This window comes from Chenopodium quinoa, unplaced genomic scaffold (genome assembly GCF_001683475.1).
Source record: "Chenopodium quinoa cultivar QQ74 unplaced genomic scaffold, ASM168347v1, whole genome shotgun sequence".
Taxonomy (NCBI): Eukaryota; Viridiplantae; Streptophyta; class Magnoliopsida; order Caryophyllales; family Amaranthaceae; genus Chenopodium; species Chenopodium quinoa.
Window position 1 is genome coordinate 3,723,402 of NW_018743285.1, and position 17,555 is coordinate 3,740,956.

The window sequence follows — 17,555 nt, forward strand, 5'->3', positions numbered from 1 at the left end:
GTTAAGCAGAAAACTCCTCCTCTTGAGCAATTGACTAAAACTCAAGAGGTTGAATCCTCAAGCTTGGCTCCTCCACCATCTCCTCGTCACATGGCCGAACCTTTTGCTGACAAGATTCAGCAAGAAGCTGATGCACTGCTAGTCCAACCCAAGGATGATGAACTGAAGATTCTGGACGGGGAGCCTAAGGATTCCAATGCTGGAGGCTCGGAGGATGACGAGGCTGAGAAGAAAGTTAAGGATGCGAATCGACATGCCTTCGACTTCAGCAGACAACTCTTTCAAGACTTTTCAGTCTGTTGAGATGGGGTTTGAGTCAGCCCCTCTGCTGATTGTTCCTGATGCGGCCAGGAACGCTCTTCGGTCTCACCGAGGCTCAGCTGTTGAGTTCTTCGGTGACTTGTCTGGCCTATCCGATTTGGAGAAAGCGAAGATTTGGTCTCTTCGGGCTATAGCTGGGATATCTGAACCCTTCGCGAAGGTTCCAGATCCTTTTGCCGATAACCAAAAGCTTCTGATGCAGGTAAAATTCCTCGTAGTTAAGCTTTTTTACTTAGGTTTTTTTTTCTTTACTTCGGCTGATTAATTTGAACTCTGCAGGCCGTTCATAACCACTACCTGACTGTGGAGATGAACGAAGAGCTTAAGTTCAAGCTCGAGGATGCTGAACTTCGAGCTAACATTGCTGGGCTCAAGCATCAAGCTACCAAAGAAGAAGCTGCTGCACTTAAGGTAGAACGAGACAAGCTGCAGGAGAACGTGGACATTGTTCTCCATAAATTGGAGAAGGTCGTATTCTTTATCCTAGACGAGGGGTATGCCTTGGTTAAAAAGTACGGGGCTGAGGATATCCCTGGTCTAGAGTCTCGGATTGAAGAGGGGGTGCAGCCAAACTCGACACATGATGGCCGAGGAGTTCAAGTAGAAGGCTGCTGGTGCTGAAGTAGAGTTTAGCAAGAAGCAATATGAGCTTCAGGACGAGATTTAGCGGCTTCGGAATGAGCTCAAATGCCAAACAAGCATAATCCTCTAAGGCCCAAGAAGAGCTGAAGGTGCTCAGGATCAGATGAAGATTCAAGGAGAAGAAGCTGCTAAGACTCAGGCTAATCTTGAGGCTGCCCAGAAACTGCTGGAAGTCAAGATTTACACCAAGGAGCAGTATGGCGAGGGCTTCGAGAACGACTTCAATGTAGCTCGGCTCCTGGCTTTCCATGTTGATCCCAACAACAACTAGGACTTGGTTGAAGCTTGGTCCTTGGATCCAAAGGACACTCATGCACATGAGGCCAATCCAACTGAGATTACCTTCCTGACTCGCCAAGCCGAAGCTGAGGCTCGAGAAAAGGAGGAGGCTGAGAGGAAATAGAAGGAGGAAGCTAAGAAGAAAGAATCTAAGAAGACTCTTGCTCAGCCCGCATCTTCTTCTATTGGCGCTCAAGCCTCCAAGAGTCCAAGTACAACTGCTCAGCCTGATCCTGCCGATGCTGAAGCATAGGAACTCGGGCAGTCGTCTACAAAAATCTTGCTTATCAACTTGTTCTTAAATTTAAACTTTGTCGCATCTGTTTTTGCCTTGAATATTTTGCTTCAGCTTGCCTTGATGTACAAACTCTTTATTTGCTTTTGTTTTTTAGTAATTGTACTTAATTCGACAGTTGTAATTTTCTGCTTGTGGGCGGCTGCCGATTTAGAACATTTACTATGTTTGTTCTGAAACTTTGAGCTTCCGAGCTTACTTGATTTGATTTGAATGCATAACCTTTTTCTTTTCCATTCCCTTTCTCTTTTTACATAGTTTTCTTGCTTTTTCCTCAAATTTTGCAAAATTTTTCTAAGTGTCGAGCTTCGGCTTGGAACTATTTCGCCTTTTCTCGCTGAAGGAGTAAGGTTGAGCTAAGTGCTTCTCATCCCCCAGAAATCTGAAGTTGTAATCTTCAGGTTTCTAAGGTGCTTGCTTTGAATTTTCACTGCGGACAAAGTTTCGCCTTAGCAAAATTTCTAAAAACAAAATTTTTGAAGTTTATGCTGTTTTCCCTTTTTCTTTTTTTAAGAATCTATGAGTTTGTTGCTTAAAAGTCTTAGACTCCGAGAGCAATATTTCTCTATCCTTAAAATTTATCCGAGGGAATGACTATCTAAAACAAAAGGCCATCATTTTGGCAATGCTTCGGATATAACTCCTCTGAAGCACAATGCCAATGTTAGGCTATGCTTCGGATTCGTCCACGGCCTCTTTGCCCCAAGGAACTGATTTACCCAAAGTACAATGTCCTGAAATGGCTATACTTCGGTGGTGAAGTCATTGTTCCCTGTCAGGCAGGTTTGACGGCAATCCGAAGTACAATGCCTCTGCTGGGCTATACTTTGAACAGTGCCGAAAGGAAAGGTTTTTTCAAATAAAATATAGAAGACAGAAAAATGGAAACTTGCAAAATTGATAGAAATGGTGGCTCAAAGGCCTTTCATTAATTTAAAAAGATGCACTTCCATAGATTGGTCTTCCCTCAAGGGCTTATACATGATAGTTTTCAGTACATCAACATTCCAGTGGTTTTTCAGCTCGGTTTCGTCCAACTGTAATGATGTTGTGTTATGAAATTGGTGTGGATTGGTGGTGGACTGGAATTTTGATATGACGTAGTTAAGAAATTGGTATTTAGCTGATACCATCTTATGGCTTGTTGGTATTTATATGATACCATCTTATGTATGGCTGTTTATTGTTCTATGCCTGAGATTTTGACATTTGTGTAAATCTAAACATGTTACAACTTAATATGAACTTGTTTGTGGTGGTGTGTTGTGTCCAATAAATCGGGAAATCATGTGGCTGGATTTATGTGTAAACTGCTCTAAAGTGTGTGTTAAATTAATGATTTGTTTTTTTTTTTTTTTTTTGTGTGGTTGTAATGTACTTAGTCATGGTGTCTGAGCAGTTCAATGACTCCTCAGTAGGCTGCAAAAGTAATTGGGGGTATGTTACAAAATGTTTGAGAGTTTTTTTTTAAGAGATTATACATTTCATGAGTTTTGTTCTCTGATCATAACTACGGTGCTATAAGTGAATGTAGATATTGAATCATTTTGCATTGTACCATATGTAGTCTAGCCTAAAAAAAATAATGAGGAATGTTCCAGCTGCTTCATCTAGCAAACAGACGAACAATAAAAAGAAAATGAAAGGTGTGTTGTTGAGGATGTTGAGGAAGGAGAAGATTATAACTTTGACAAAATGATTAGTGGGTCAAATTCTGATGATGCTGTCTATGTGGTGGAAGAAGAAGAAGACTATGTTGAAGCTGATTTAAATGTTGCTGACTATGAGGAGGAGTCAGAGTACATAGTTACTCACACTGATAAGAAGCGTAAAGTTGTTCTTCTGCTAAAACCCTTGAGCAGACCTCCTCAGATTCAACAGAGGATTGTGAAAAGGGTAAAGCGACCAGTAGTAGTTGAATAAGAAGAGGTACATAAACAGTAAATTTCAAATAGGATGTAAAATGAGTTTGTATGTTGAGTTTGTGAATTTAGAATGGTAGATGATAATAAATATTTGTTTGATGGTAGGTCGTTGTTGAACAACCGGGCCTAACGTAGGGTGAGAAAGTAAAAAAAAAAAATGGTGTGGTAGTTGCAACTCAGTAGAGGAATTGCAACTGGAACATAAATATTTAGTATTATTTCAAAATGTCCCATTTATTTTGTTCATGTATATGTGGTGATAAAAGGTTCTTTGCATTTTATTTTGTCATCAGCCAGCGAATTTCAATTATCGTGTGTTGGTGCTTTTGTTGATGTTGTTTAGGGTTGAGGGTAGATGACGATAAAATTAAATAGTTGGAGGAAAGTGGTTTTGGAGGGTTGTTGACGCTGCAAGTAACGAAGTCGGGATCGTAGGTTTTGTTACTGGCTTATGTCCAGGGTTGATCTTGAGAAGAAGATGTTTACTGGAGGAGATGGAAGGGAGTTACCTTTATGCCCTGAACATTGGAGAGTGCATATTTGGTCTTCCTCGGGGTCCAAACCCCGTGCCTGTTAGAGTTTAGAATGCTGCTATGCAAGAGAGAGTTAATCGTATTGTTGAGGATTATGGGATTCTGTCTTATTGTGATTCAGAAGGCACTTGATGAGTTTCCTTTGATGCCAATTACAACAGATTATGAGAAGGACCAGTTTATGAAAGCATTTCTGATAGTGATGTTGGGACTACTGTTATGTCCTACTACGAATGGTCAGAGCATGGCAACTGTCTTATTGCCCGCTGTTTCAATTGGGGCTGCTGCAAGTGATTTCGATTGGTGTTCATGTGCACACAGTTGGTTGATGACCTGTGTGCGAGACTTTAGGAAGAAGCTTGAGAGCAAAAGGTATGCACCTGGTGGCGGTGGATACGTTCTATTCCTTAAGGTGATGTTACTCAACCTTATAGAAATTTATTCCTTGTATTTATGTTATTAAAACATTTAAGCTTATGTTGATTGTGTTCGGTCATGCAGATTTTTTACTTGGATCACATTGCATTGCCTCGTTTGAGTTGGGGGAATATGCTAAGATTAGAGGTGTGGACTGAGAAGAAACTTGGTGTTGTTATTCAAGCCGATTTGCTCCCGTCATTAGACTATGGGAAACTGAAAGTAAATGTGTAATTTGTGTGTTATATATTTTCTGCTTATTGAAGATGTATTGATGTAAGTCTTGATTCCAATTTGCAGACTGTTGATGTAGCTTACGGGGAACGACATCCTTTGGTTGGAAGAGACTCCTTCCAACCGTTGGAAGTGAGGATTGCAAACGAGGTAATGGATTAGGGATTTGGTTGTATTCAGAGTGGTTGTTGTTAATTTTTTATGATTAGCTAACTCAATTTTTTACTTTATACACTCGGTTGTGGAAATGATGAAGCCTATGTTGAAGACCATGTTTGAGAATATGGAGATGATGCTGAAAGCTGGCAACAACAGGCCTACTTTGAGGAATGCGTCGAAGGAAAGGTCCCCTGTTCCTAGTGGTGTTGTCACTTCTTCTGGCTCTGACTCAATCAAGGAGCGCGAATTGGAGTCACCTAATGTGAATAGGACTTCGCTGGATGAAACTTTTAGGAAGTTGGATGATGTTGATATTGTTGGAAATACACAATTTACGGTTGGAGAAGTGATTAAGGAAGTCGCCCTCTAAGGTGTGTTCTGAATTTTGTCACGTTCATCACCCCAAAACAAGGAATATTGCACCTGAGTTAAGTCCAAAGGACGTGAACAAGAAAGGTACTTATTGTGAATCAATGGGAGGAAAGGGTGACAAGTCTGCTGAGGCATGTCAAATGGCAGCCTCTGGTGACAAAGGAAAGCTGTGAATTGGAAGGCGAAGGAAACAAGGACAGTGGGGAAAGAGGGAAAGGGGGGCTTGGGAAGGGATTGCATGAACACGAGGCTTCACAGCTGCATTCACATGAATCTGAGGCTTCATTTATTTCAGAGGAAGCTGAAGATGGAGATAAGAACCGGAATCAGAGTGTTGGGAAGCGGTCCTTAAAGCCGTCTTCGAAGGTGATTTCTGGAGACTACGTTGTAAATCATAGGTTTCGAGTGCTTAAGCCAGCTGATACGAACTTGTAAATTGGATTAGACTTTGGTGTTCCGCAAGTGGCAGGTGAGTGCATGCGGTCCCTTTTTTTGTTTATTTGTTGACGTCGTGCTTTTATGAAGTAGCAACATAACATGGTTTTTGTTAATAATGAAGATATGAGGGAGTTTATTTGACATGTTAATATTCATGAATAATTCTTCTAGATGTAATTGTTTATGCTAATTTTAGTGTTGAATGGTCGTCACTTGAAAAGATGGTATTCAAATACTATACCTTCCTAATACTTTCCAGATCAAAGATGGTATTCAAATACTATACCATCTTGATACTTTCCAGATCAAAGATGGTATTCAAATAAGATAGCATCTAGGCCCAATTTGGTATATATTTTGATGTGATCCAGTGATTAAGCTGAAAGCTTGTCTATTTTTTGCATTCATTAGTCATTGCTGGTGTTATTGTTAAGAATTTTTAGATATGTAGTTCAAAATTCATTTGTTGTTTTTCTTCTGTCTGTGGTCCAACTCCCCTGGAATGTGAAGGGGATTTGCTAATAAGGAATGTTTCCATTATATTGTGCATTGTCGCCGAAGGATTGGTACGCAATATGAGGGCGTGGCATCTAAGTTGTATACTAAGGAATGGGGTATCCAGTAGAGGGGCACAACAAAAGGATCATGCTGCATCCTTCCTTTGTGGTACGTAAGATATTTTTGATTGTATGCACTGTATTGGTACATGTATGCTTTAAAATTGTTATATTTTATTTTTGCATTATTCAGATTAAGCTGGTCTGTGACATGGACAATGCTCCTACCCTTTCCAAAAAAACATGGGCAACCTTTGCAGGGTGTGCCTTCTAGACAACTTTCTATGGTGAGTTAGGTTTGTTTTGATTTTCTATTTTGTATGCTGTGATTTGAAAGATAGGTTGTGATAAAGCGCTAGAATTGCAGCTACTTGTCCCTGTTCTAATGAAGGAACATTTGGTGTGCTGCCTTCTCTTTTAAAGAACAGAAGATTTTGATAGACTTGATGTACTTTGATCCTGCTATAGAACCCGAAGCAATTTCTTTCATTTTTCTCGCTGCAGCCACTAACATCCGTTTCCGCTCCAAAAACCCTTTAGAAGTGTTATTGTGTTCATGCCTGAATATATACACTATTGAATTAAGAACCACAACCCTCGTGTGTCTTGCATGAGAGTTTAACACCATTAGCTCGACTTGGTTCAAAACCAAGGAAATTTACTCTGGATTATCAATTTTTTTAACTTGTACCAAGCTTAGTGGATTTTCATCAATTGATTGAGCTGGACACAAATGAATACTTAGTTGGTTTAGTCGCTCTCTATATATATATGTATGTATATGTATACATGTATGTATGTATATATATGTATATGTATATGTATGTATGTATGTATGTATGTATGTATTACAATCTTTTGGATTGCATTGCGTTTGTACAATAATATGATGAAGATATAAGTGAGATTATTATCCACGATGTCACAAGATAAAAAAAAGCAAACACATGGTACGTGCTTTAGCAAATTTCTATTCTAATTGGTAGTCTACAATGATACCATTCTATCTCTAATTGGTATGCTACGTAGATACCATTTTTATTCAATTGGTATTAAATGAAATACCATCCAAGCACAGGTTGGTACTTGGAAAAATTACTGTTAATGTAAATCTGAACAACTATGGTACAACAACCTGATTTTGTTTCTACAAATCAGTTGATTATTGAATAATTTGAATCCTGTTGCAAATGATGTATGGACGGGTTGGTCGCAAACCCATTGTTAAATACACGACTGATTTGAGCGAAATGCATTTGACTGTGGTACTCGTTGTTGGTGAAGTACCTAACTGCGTCACTGTGCTCACTCATGTGAATTCCACCAGCTAATATCCTTCCGTTAAACCCTGAAGGGCCACTCCCATTGCTTGGTATAGCATATTGGCCCTGATTGTGGACCTACAAATGCCAACATATACATGTAGCTAGCTTAATACTTAAAACACTAGCCTTTAACATAAAAAACGCAGTTGCCGCATATATTAATCACCTATTTATACTACAAGTACCTGATGGTGCCCATGTTCTTGAAAATATGGGGGCATCTATTGAGTGGCCAACATATTAGGAATATACATTGAACACATCACACACTACACTTACCTAGTTTTCGAAGTTGAAGGGATGTACAGTCCCAATGTCATAATCCACATCAGTGTCATGCCCCTACCATGTTTCTTCTTACCACCTATCTTAGCAACCTTGGCCTGTTTATTCGAACCCCCTTTTTCTGCCGGGTATACGAACCGAGATCTTCTAGGTCTGCCCTTTTTATTATTACCCCTAGGTTCGGGATCTTTCACACATGTTGAATTGGGTGTTTCTTCTGGTTATGCAATGCTACCTTTGTTAACTGAGCTAGGGGTTTTTGGAGTTGGAGGCATAGCCTGTTTCACCACCTCAAGATCACAACTAGGCCTTTCATCACCGCCAGAACCTTGGCCTGAACCTTGAGCTAAACACACTTAGTTCATCAACCTTAATGCTCATTAATTGAATCATATCCATCAGGACTTCAACAGCTTCATCCGATGATGAAGCATGCATAACAACAGGTTCAAGAGCTAACATCAACTTATCATATCTCATCACCTCTTCCGTTTTGGACGCATCATGATAAGCAACTTGGTAAGGGTATGTTTCCTACTAATATCCTTTCTGCACCTATCAAGAATGTACATGGGAGGGACCTCACTAACACCATTCATGTCTAAAATCTTTATTATGTGTCTACAAACAATCCTATGACATTCAAAGTGGCGACAATCACAGTATGCCTCTTTTTCTCCGTGTTATACAAAACTGTATACTCCTTCAACCGATCTTTTGAGGGAACTTCTCTCCTCTTTTTCTTGCAATATATCCATACACGATGTGAGAAGACATGCTCCTCCTCAATATGTGACACCAACTTCTTTGGCTCGACAGGGGTCACATATGCCACACGGTTGCACTGATTTTGTACTTCAACAAACTTTGCATCCGTGTAAAGTTTTTGAAATTTACGTTCCAGACGAAATTCTGATAATAAAGGCCTCACATAACGTGCTGAGTTCGCATCCGCATCCTGCTCATCATTTGCACGGCTTTCCAGGCCTTACAATGATTAGGAGCAAACTCAGATAGGCGAGTGCTTGTTAATATACCCATCAAAAAAGCTATTTATGCTCTCAACCCTTTGAGTTGTTTGCATTCCTGCCCAAAAAGACATCTTTAAATTAACATACGCGGGAATCCACATCTCTCGCTCCTCGAACAGGCCTACCAACAAAACAAACATAAAAAGGCCAATCATCATCTACAATACCAAATAGTGCACTCAGCTGGTTATGGACACATCAGGGACAGTAATCCCAAGGATAAGAAGGAACATAACACATCATGAACACATCAGTCATTATCGACATCATGAACACATCTTAAATTCTGTTACATATGTCTATGAGGTGACCTTCTGTTCTAATGCTACCTACTTAGGACTTCTGTATTTTTATAATATACTTTTTCAGAATAAACTATCTTTCCACAGGGATGAATTATCAGCTGGCTTAACTTAAAAAAATTACATCAAAAGTGTAAAATCATACTGAATATGGCATGGCAACATGTGTACACTATCTCCTCATTTCAGTGAATTTTCAGCACATTTACAGAACATTAACACTAAAAGTTAGGCACGTAATAGCATTTCAACTGAGATACTGTCCTAATTAGTATTAAATAAAATACCATCCAAGCCCATGTTGGAACTTGGTAAAACTACTGCCAAATATATAACATAACCAAACAGGACCAAATCAACAAAGCATGGACATTCACTTTAACTTTTACTTTATTCAAATACAAGAAATGAAAAAACTGACCTTCTAGCCAATCATAGAACTCAAAGTCTTGTAGCTTGAACTTTTTCACAACTTCCACCAAGAATCAACAAACTCCTTCAGGGTAATGTTGTTATAGATCACATGCTGCAACTCCTCTTTGACATCTTGATAGTTAGACAGAGCACCAAGTTTCTGCCCTAACTTCTTCATTATATGCCATATACACCACCAATGGGCGTGTTTGAGGCATTAAAAAAACAGCTCTAATCGCCTTCCTCATCGCCGCATCCTGATTTGTCATGATAGCTGTCGGGGCCTTGCCTCTCATGCATGACACCCAAGTTTTGAATAACCACTCAAAGGTCTCGGCATTCTCATGTGAAACCAAAGCACACCCAAGTAGGATAGTCTGACCATGGTGATTGACCCCTACATAGTTCGAAAACGGTAGTTCATATTGGTTTTTCAGGTACGTCGAATCGAAACAAACAACATCCCTAAAATATTGATACGCCTCCCTACTCCAAGCATCAACCCACATGATGTCTTTCAATCTCCCCTTTTCATCAAGTCGATGCATGTGAAAAAAAAATTAATTATCGGCAGTCATTCTATCAAAATACTCCAACATAGCAGAGGCATCACCATTTTTAACTTCAACCTCCTCTTTCTATTCACCAAATTGTAAATATCTTTTTTCGTGAATCTCATATTGGCAACACCATTTTTTTGGCTTGCCATTTGTTGAAAATCTGCCCTACCGGAGCATGCACCGGATTCATGGTCATTTCCAATCCTATGCTCCAAATGCTTTGTAATATTTTCCTTTCTATACATAGCTATGTGTTTGGACAACTCAGGACTGATTTATGATTGTGCTCATTGACAACCTTCTTTATCATCCAACTACCTTCATCATTACCTTGACCATAAATCATAATTGGACAATTGCATTTTTTTAGTCTTGTTCTTCACAATTGGTTCTTCCTTAACCACAATCCTCTTCCATTAACTCTCCTCCTGTATGTTATCTTACCATAGCACTCGCACTTCCAGACAAAAGTGCGAAATGAATCTGACTTCTCCACATTTTTTGAGACTGGCTTCCCACCACCTATACACACAACACCAAATCCTTCTTGCTTCCCATAACCACGATAAAACTTATTCATGTCATGCCAAGTGCCAAACACCATTCCCACTTATGGTTAAGGTAATGAAGTACCCTCTCTACCTGACCCTGAATTGTCTGAGCGCCTCTTTGAGCCTGCACTATGTGAACCCACACTACAATCGTCATTCAAGTCGATAACCTCCCTCTCCCTAGTAATGGTACCTCCCCAGTAATGGTACACTCAGCAAAGGGCTCCTTATTCAAGTCAATACCCTCCCATCCATCATCATTCAAATCACTTTGTGAACTTTCATTGTCTCTACAAACTACTGAGTCTCCATGAACAATAACAACAAAAGAACAACAATCCTCCAATACTAATTTCTCATTCTCTTTTTACTAAAATTGGAACAACACCAATTAGGGAGAGCAAATTGGAACAACAATAAATTGGAACAACAACAATTTCTCATTCTCTATCCAATAGCCATTTCTCATTCTCTTATTACTAAAATTTTTTAGGGAAAGCAAATTAGAACAACAGCAATTTCATAATACATGAACAACAACAACAAAAGAACAACATCAACAAGAATAACACTACAACAGGAACATCACAAAGGAGCAACACTCAACACTCAAGCAAATTTTGAGAACAATCATTTAATTGGATAGACATATAGGGCATATAACGCAAATCAAAGCATTTAAGTACGAATCCACAATATTTAACCAGATCCAAATCCAAATCAATTGCATTGCATGTTCCTGCCTTTTCCAATTTCAAGTGCTTTTTATAATTTAATTAAAGACTTAGTCTTCAAATTTTGACAAATAATGATTATAAACCATAACGTAACAATTTGAACAATGACCAATTTCTGAAGAATTCACATTCATCGAACATAATTAACCACATGCAACAAATAAATACTAACCTCAATGATCTCTCTTTGTTTGTTCACCCATTTACCATTTTCCATTTTCGCCAACTCAGCCCAACTACAGATCTCTTGAATTGTCCGAACTCGTGTCGGGGATGAGATTATTTCAGCTTCAGTTTTTCACCTCTAAAATTTGGGGATATTTTCTTTGTACCGCTTCAATATTCAATTTTTTTAGCGTCTTCGAGGAATAGGTAGGAATTCCATTAATTTTTGGTGGAAAATTTAGGAGGGAAAAAATTTGGGGAAATTTTTTGGGATTTTTCCCCGCCATGATTTCTATGGTGAATTTGCTAATTTGCCAGTCAAAATTTGGGGATGAAAGGGATGGTGTTATTGACAATGAGGTCCCCCCCCCCTCCATTTACTTTTTTTAATTTTTAATGTACTTTTCTTTTTCCTTTATTTAATAAGTTAGTTGGGTCCATTTGGCCTCAACTTAGTTGAGAATGAGAATTCCTCGTATAGGTTATAGTTACTACTCCTTGCGGTTCTTTAAGTTGTGCCTATATTTCTTAGTTGGTGTTCTAAAAAATTACTCCCTACGTTATATAATTATCATAATACTTTGACCGACATACATGTTCATACATAACTTTAATCATAAATATTTATAATTTTATATTATGGAATTTTAAGAAGTATAAATGGTTACTACTTCCTCTGTTACTTTTTATTTGCAACAAAGAGCTCTTCATGAACTCCTAGGCAAAATTTCTTTATGCTTGATAATTAAATTAACGAATATGGTTAAGTGGAGAAGAGAGTGGGTTGATTAATTATTCACCGTATCACCATCAATATCCATTCACCACCCTACCGGCCTCTCCCCAAAACCCCACTAACCACCCTACCACCAATAAGATCCCGATCGAAACACCCACCCCACCCACCATGTAGCCACGATGAAACACCAAACACTGACCGAAAACCCAAACAAAACCCACCCACCCCAGCCCGCAATGACCAAATACCAAACACTGACTAGAAACTCACCCTCACCCAACTTAAAAGCTACCCCACATTAGAGGTGATCAAATATTCAGGTCGGACCTTGCATTAACATCAAATGTCACGCCCAAATCCGCAAAAAAGTGGTAAGCTTGTAGGGCCAAAATGGGCCGACCAAGTTCGGGTTTTTAACCAAAAGGTTTTTTTTTTTCTTTTTTTTTTTTCAAACCCGCTCTATTTTCGAGCTGGATCGAGTTGAGCCATAGTTGATCACCTCTACCCCTAGGGTGTCCAATCTCATACTTTGGGGGTTTAGTTGTTTAGGCATGGGTTTTAAATTTACAAATTTCTCAAACAAATATATGGTGTGAATGTTAGTCATTCTAAATCCATACAACCAAAATTTCATGAACCAAACATCCTCCACTAGTATGTATAATAAACACTTGTAATATATTGCAAGGTCAATTGTTATAATTTCCTAAAATTCTTCAAAACTACATGAAAACCAAGATTTAAGTCCCTAAACATCCTTATCCAGTTATCCTAAACCCTTAAGATTTCAAGATAATTTAGTTCAGGTTTTCTACGGTTGGGTTTAAATCAATTGGGTTTCGGTTTAATCATTTTTGACAAATACATGTTGACATTTTAAAACTGGGTTAAATGAGCAAAATTTTTACCAGCTAAATTTGCATAATTAAGAATCATATTTCCAACTTCCAAGGGTGAAGAGTAATGTGTAATTATAGCAGAATGAAACTGCACAATACATACAAAATCGTTTACTGTAGTGTTTCAACAAGGCAGCAAACTACGTATAGGACCTGTCATAATAAGCTTTCATGTATAAATGCTCAAGAAAAAAAATATATGCCACCCACTTGAAAGCCTCGCTATAACTCTGAATATCAGGAAGGTGGTTTATGGTGTGTAAACTGTAAAGCCTACTCAGTAATTCGGCATTTGGCCTAATTTAGGCTACTATATTCAATCATTTGAGGGAATTCTCAATGTCAATCACAAAACGATATTTCACGTCCCTCTTAATGAGCCTCTCAATAGCTTCATTTGCATATTCAATAGGAACAACTTCTACATTCGGGTATACTTTATTTGCAGCGCAGAACTCCAGCATCTCTTGAGTGACTTTAGTACCACCGGTTATACTACCAGAGAAAGTCTTCATACCTGCCAGAAAAAATCACAAGATATAGAGAAAAGTAATGGAAGCTGCATATATAGGATCTAATTTGCACGAAATTCAGCAGTCCAGTTCTATTGGTAGACAAACCTAATAAAAGACTCGCAGGACTAAATTTCACTTCACTTGGGAAGCCCACCAGAACATACGCACCAAATGTCTTTAGAAGCCACAAATATGGCTCAAACTGGTGATCTCCTGATGCAGTATCTACTATAAAGTCCAATGATCCAGTGAGGGCCTAGAAGAAACGTATCAGATCAGTCGAGAACAACAAAGTGGAGAGCTATAGTAATACATATAAGTTCAGCAATAATCACCTTCATTGCCGTTCATCAGATGAATAACAAAATTGTCTGCCCCGAGTACACTCAAGGCCTCCTCTTTCTTTGATATACTGGTGCTAAAAACAGTAACTTTCAGTCCAAAAGCCTTACCAAACTTAACGGCCATATGTCCAAGACCACCTAGCCCAACCACCCCAAGACTTTTACCAGGTTGGTTCATATTATGGCGAATCATGGGAGAATAAACAGTAATTCCAGCGCATAATAGTGGTGCTGCTAAGTGTGAGGGAAGATTGTCAGGAATCCGATAGCAGTATCTGAAAATTCAGCAGGGAAAGATTTTAATTAGGTTCTTTTTATAATATTTCTTAAAAGCCCCTTTACTAAATTCTTGTTCAAAATGACACTGGTGATGTTGCTCTACCCTCAAGTTTACTACTGGAGAAATAAACGCAACCATTACAGGACTTAGGATGGAGTACTCTGTCATCATCCACACAAATGAAAAGAGAAAGTGAAAGTGGTGAGATACTTATCAATATAAAAACCTATGGGTCATATTCCAACAAGTTGTGCACTTCCAAAATACAGGTCCTTCTTTTAGGAAATAGGGATGAATCTCCGTCAACTGTTGTTATAACTTATAAGCTATAAGGAATAGCACAGGGTATGCATTTGCTAACAATTGACTTAGCTTTGGATAGAACTAAGAAAAGATATGTGTGATTAAGGGAAGAGGATGAAGATTGGTTAATTAATTTCAGGAAAACAGTTAAATATGGATAATTGCAAGCTTTTGAGGGGCTTGCTCTCTCCCAAATTGTAATACAGAGTACATTTTTATTTTATTTTTTTGTTTGAAAACATAGAGAGTACAATGTAACACAAAATCATCATCGATATTCAACCTATTTTCTTTCTCCCAGAATTATGTAATTATAAAGCCTCTATCTAACTAACAAACTACTCAATTCTACAAGCCACTAATAACGCCTATTATGCTGCTACTTAAAGTGCCCCAACCTTAATACTGATGCATAGCAGCAATTACAGGTGTACTACTCCAACTTGTTACTTTGTTAGTCATCTTCATGATTATCTTAAACAATTTTTCATGTTCAAATATAAAATGAAGTGTGTTAGTGTCCAAGAATTGAACCATAATAGGATAACATATTGAATTCTAGACATTGAATAAGCATGAAGAAACAATGAAGTACCTGAAAAATAACACATCTACTAAACTAGAGATTTTTGAACCCCATATCAACAATCTATGAAAAACGACAATATACTGGTTTCTAGATCATTCTTTATTTAAAATATTCAAACACTGGCATGCTAAAAACAAGTAAAGGTACATAAGGAAAAGATTTTCTTGTACACATATTGATGTAATACAACAAACTTTCAAGACACATTGAGAGAAAAGAGCCATCTATAATTAGCACATAGGAACCATTGTAAGAAAGCTAAGAAGCTGTGTTGAAATAGCCTTCAGCTACCTAATTCTATTATATCCAATGGGCAGGAACGAACCCACTGAGCAATGAAAGAAAAATGCATAGAAATGGCTAACAACTAAAATAGTTGGACTTAAAAGCAATAGGAAGCTATCAATTACTGCAACCAGCAAATATAATAGCTAAATGTGTCAATATAGGTTGTAATGTTACTCAAATATCAAACATCTTCCTCTAGGCTGCAAAGATGCTAGCTAAAGTCATTTAAAGACGGAAACTTAACACAGGATTCTACAGCGAGGTTTTGTCTAGACTCCTGATTATAATCAGTTTAAACAAGTCATCCAGATCTACTCTACAATTAAAAAAATAAAAAAATAAATAAAAATAGCTTTAATCTATACATACATAGTCCATAATGCTCTTGTGTACAAGTGTATATTATTTATAAATGTGTCGCTGTGATCTCAATGAGAAAGAAGGAAATTAAAATTGCTTGATAATTACCTTTCATGAACGACAATAGAGCTAGAGTAACCACCTTTTGTGACTGTACCATCTGCATCCACTCCATTAAAGGTAAAGACTGAACCTTTCACACAATTCACCTCCATCCCCTCATTACAATACTCACAATCTCGACATGAGTTGACATAAGTCCCCACTCCAACATGATCCCCAACTTTGAAACGATCAACATTCTGCCCAACCTCTTTCACTATTCCAACTATCTCATGGCTAAACACAGAAAACACAATTTCATCAGATCCAGAAGGCTAATTTCAGTGTTTTACATTTCATTTGCTATTAGACTATATAGCTACATACCCAGGCACCACAGGATATTTGGAGTCTCTATGAAGGTTCTTTGTCCAAACCACATCCGCATAACACACTCCACAATGTGTAATTTTAATTGATACATCATCCGCTGCAACAGCCCTAATAAGTGCACTTATAATTCAGTACATAAACTCCTCATAAAATGGTGCATCCACGTAAGAAAAATGCAATACCCTTCATCATACCTGCGATTAAATTCATAAGGCGATAGAACCCCTGATGGATCTCTAGCTGCCCATCCTAGGCAATTCGCATGTGTAGTCTCGGGAGCCATACTCAGCTGATTCTGTAAATGGCAATAAGTAGCAAATATATATCAAGTTTAACAGTGGATTAAGCTTTTTCACCGCTTATGCATTGAGCTTGCCTCCCTATTTAACAAGGAGGGTCACATTTACAATGCAATACACATTACTTAAGGTACCCAGGTAGGTAGGGATGACTGAAAAGGATCCTACTGACTCGGCACCTCTCTTTCACACACTACTTTGAATATGAAGAATTAAAGCTCCCTGGATCCTAATACGTTGTATAATTCCAGTAAAATCAACATGTAACTAATCAAAAAACTTTGACATTTTATTATTGTCATTTTGCTATACTACAATCTACATCAGATATTTATTTAAAAAATAAAAAATTAGTTACAAAATCTAAATTACATATTCTAATACTTCAAAGTTAATTTGATTCCACACTTTTGATATCATGAGAAGTATAATTAGGAATTAAAATTTAACAGAGAATTCAATATTACTCCTATACATAAAATAAAAGTCTGCCCAACAAAAATAATTTCCTAATTAACAAATATAGAACTTAATATCTCATTAACATACAGGACAATTTAATTGAAAAATTAAGTAAAATTGAATTGATTAATACTTCATATACAATTTTGAAACATGGAATTTCAATCAAATGAAGAAAATCATACAAAACACAAGCCAAAAAAATAAAATGCGACGAATTGACGACAATAGAAATTATGATGGAATTAATGCTAACAAAAATAAAATTTAAAACGAACCTGAATTTTAGTGGGGTTGAGTGAAGTGAGAAGTTGCAGAGATAAATTATAAAATTATGAAATGAATTGATTAATTTTTGATATTCATAGAGATGGGGTTGGTGAGAGAGAGCATTCGATTAATCATCAATTGCGTCAATGGTTCAAACTTATGGTGATTCAATCGCTTACTCTGTTCGTCATAGAAAGACTTTTCTACTCTTCTCGAATTTGATGCGCTCA

At 37.7% G+C, this 17,555-nt stretch overlaps 1 protein-coding gene across 1 annotated transcript; it reads right to left on the bottom strand.

Moving 5' to 3' along the window:
- Positions 1–13,197: 13,197 nt before the first annotated feature.
- Positions 13,198–17,555, bottom strand: LOC110735775 (probable cinnamyl alcohol dehydrogenase 1). The gene is made up of 7 exons (XM_021915961.1): positions 17,334–17,555; positions 16,489–16,589; positions 16,289–16,402; positions 15,968–16,198; positions 14,024–14,314; positions 13,801–13,949; positions 13,198–13,697 (listed from the first exon to the last, which is right to left on the bottom strand). Exons 2-7 carry the CDS (start codon positions 16,575–16,577, stop codon positions 13,501–13,503), a joined length of 1,071 nt encoding a protein of 356 aa, XP_021771653.1. The 5' UTR covers positions 16,578–16,589; positions 17,334–17,555; the 3' UTR covers positions 13,198–13,500.

Bases quoted from the DNA above. Each gene is read 5' to 3' on its own strand.
- LOC110735775 (XM_021915961.1), bottom strand. From the start codon at position 16,577: ATGGCTCCCGAGACTACACATGCGAATTGCCTAGGATGGGCAGCTAGA. The intron at 16,403-16,488 runs GTATGATGAAGG...TGCACTTATTAG, and splicing joins CCTTATGAATTTAATCGCAG to GGCTGTTGCAGCGGATGATG. The intron at 13,950-14,023 runs TTGCTGAACTTA...TTTCTTCTAGGC, and splicing joins AACGGCAATGAAGGTGATTA to CCTCACTGGATCATTGGACT.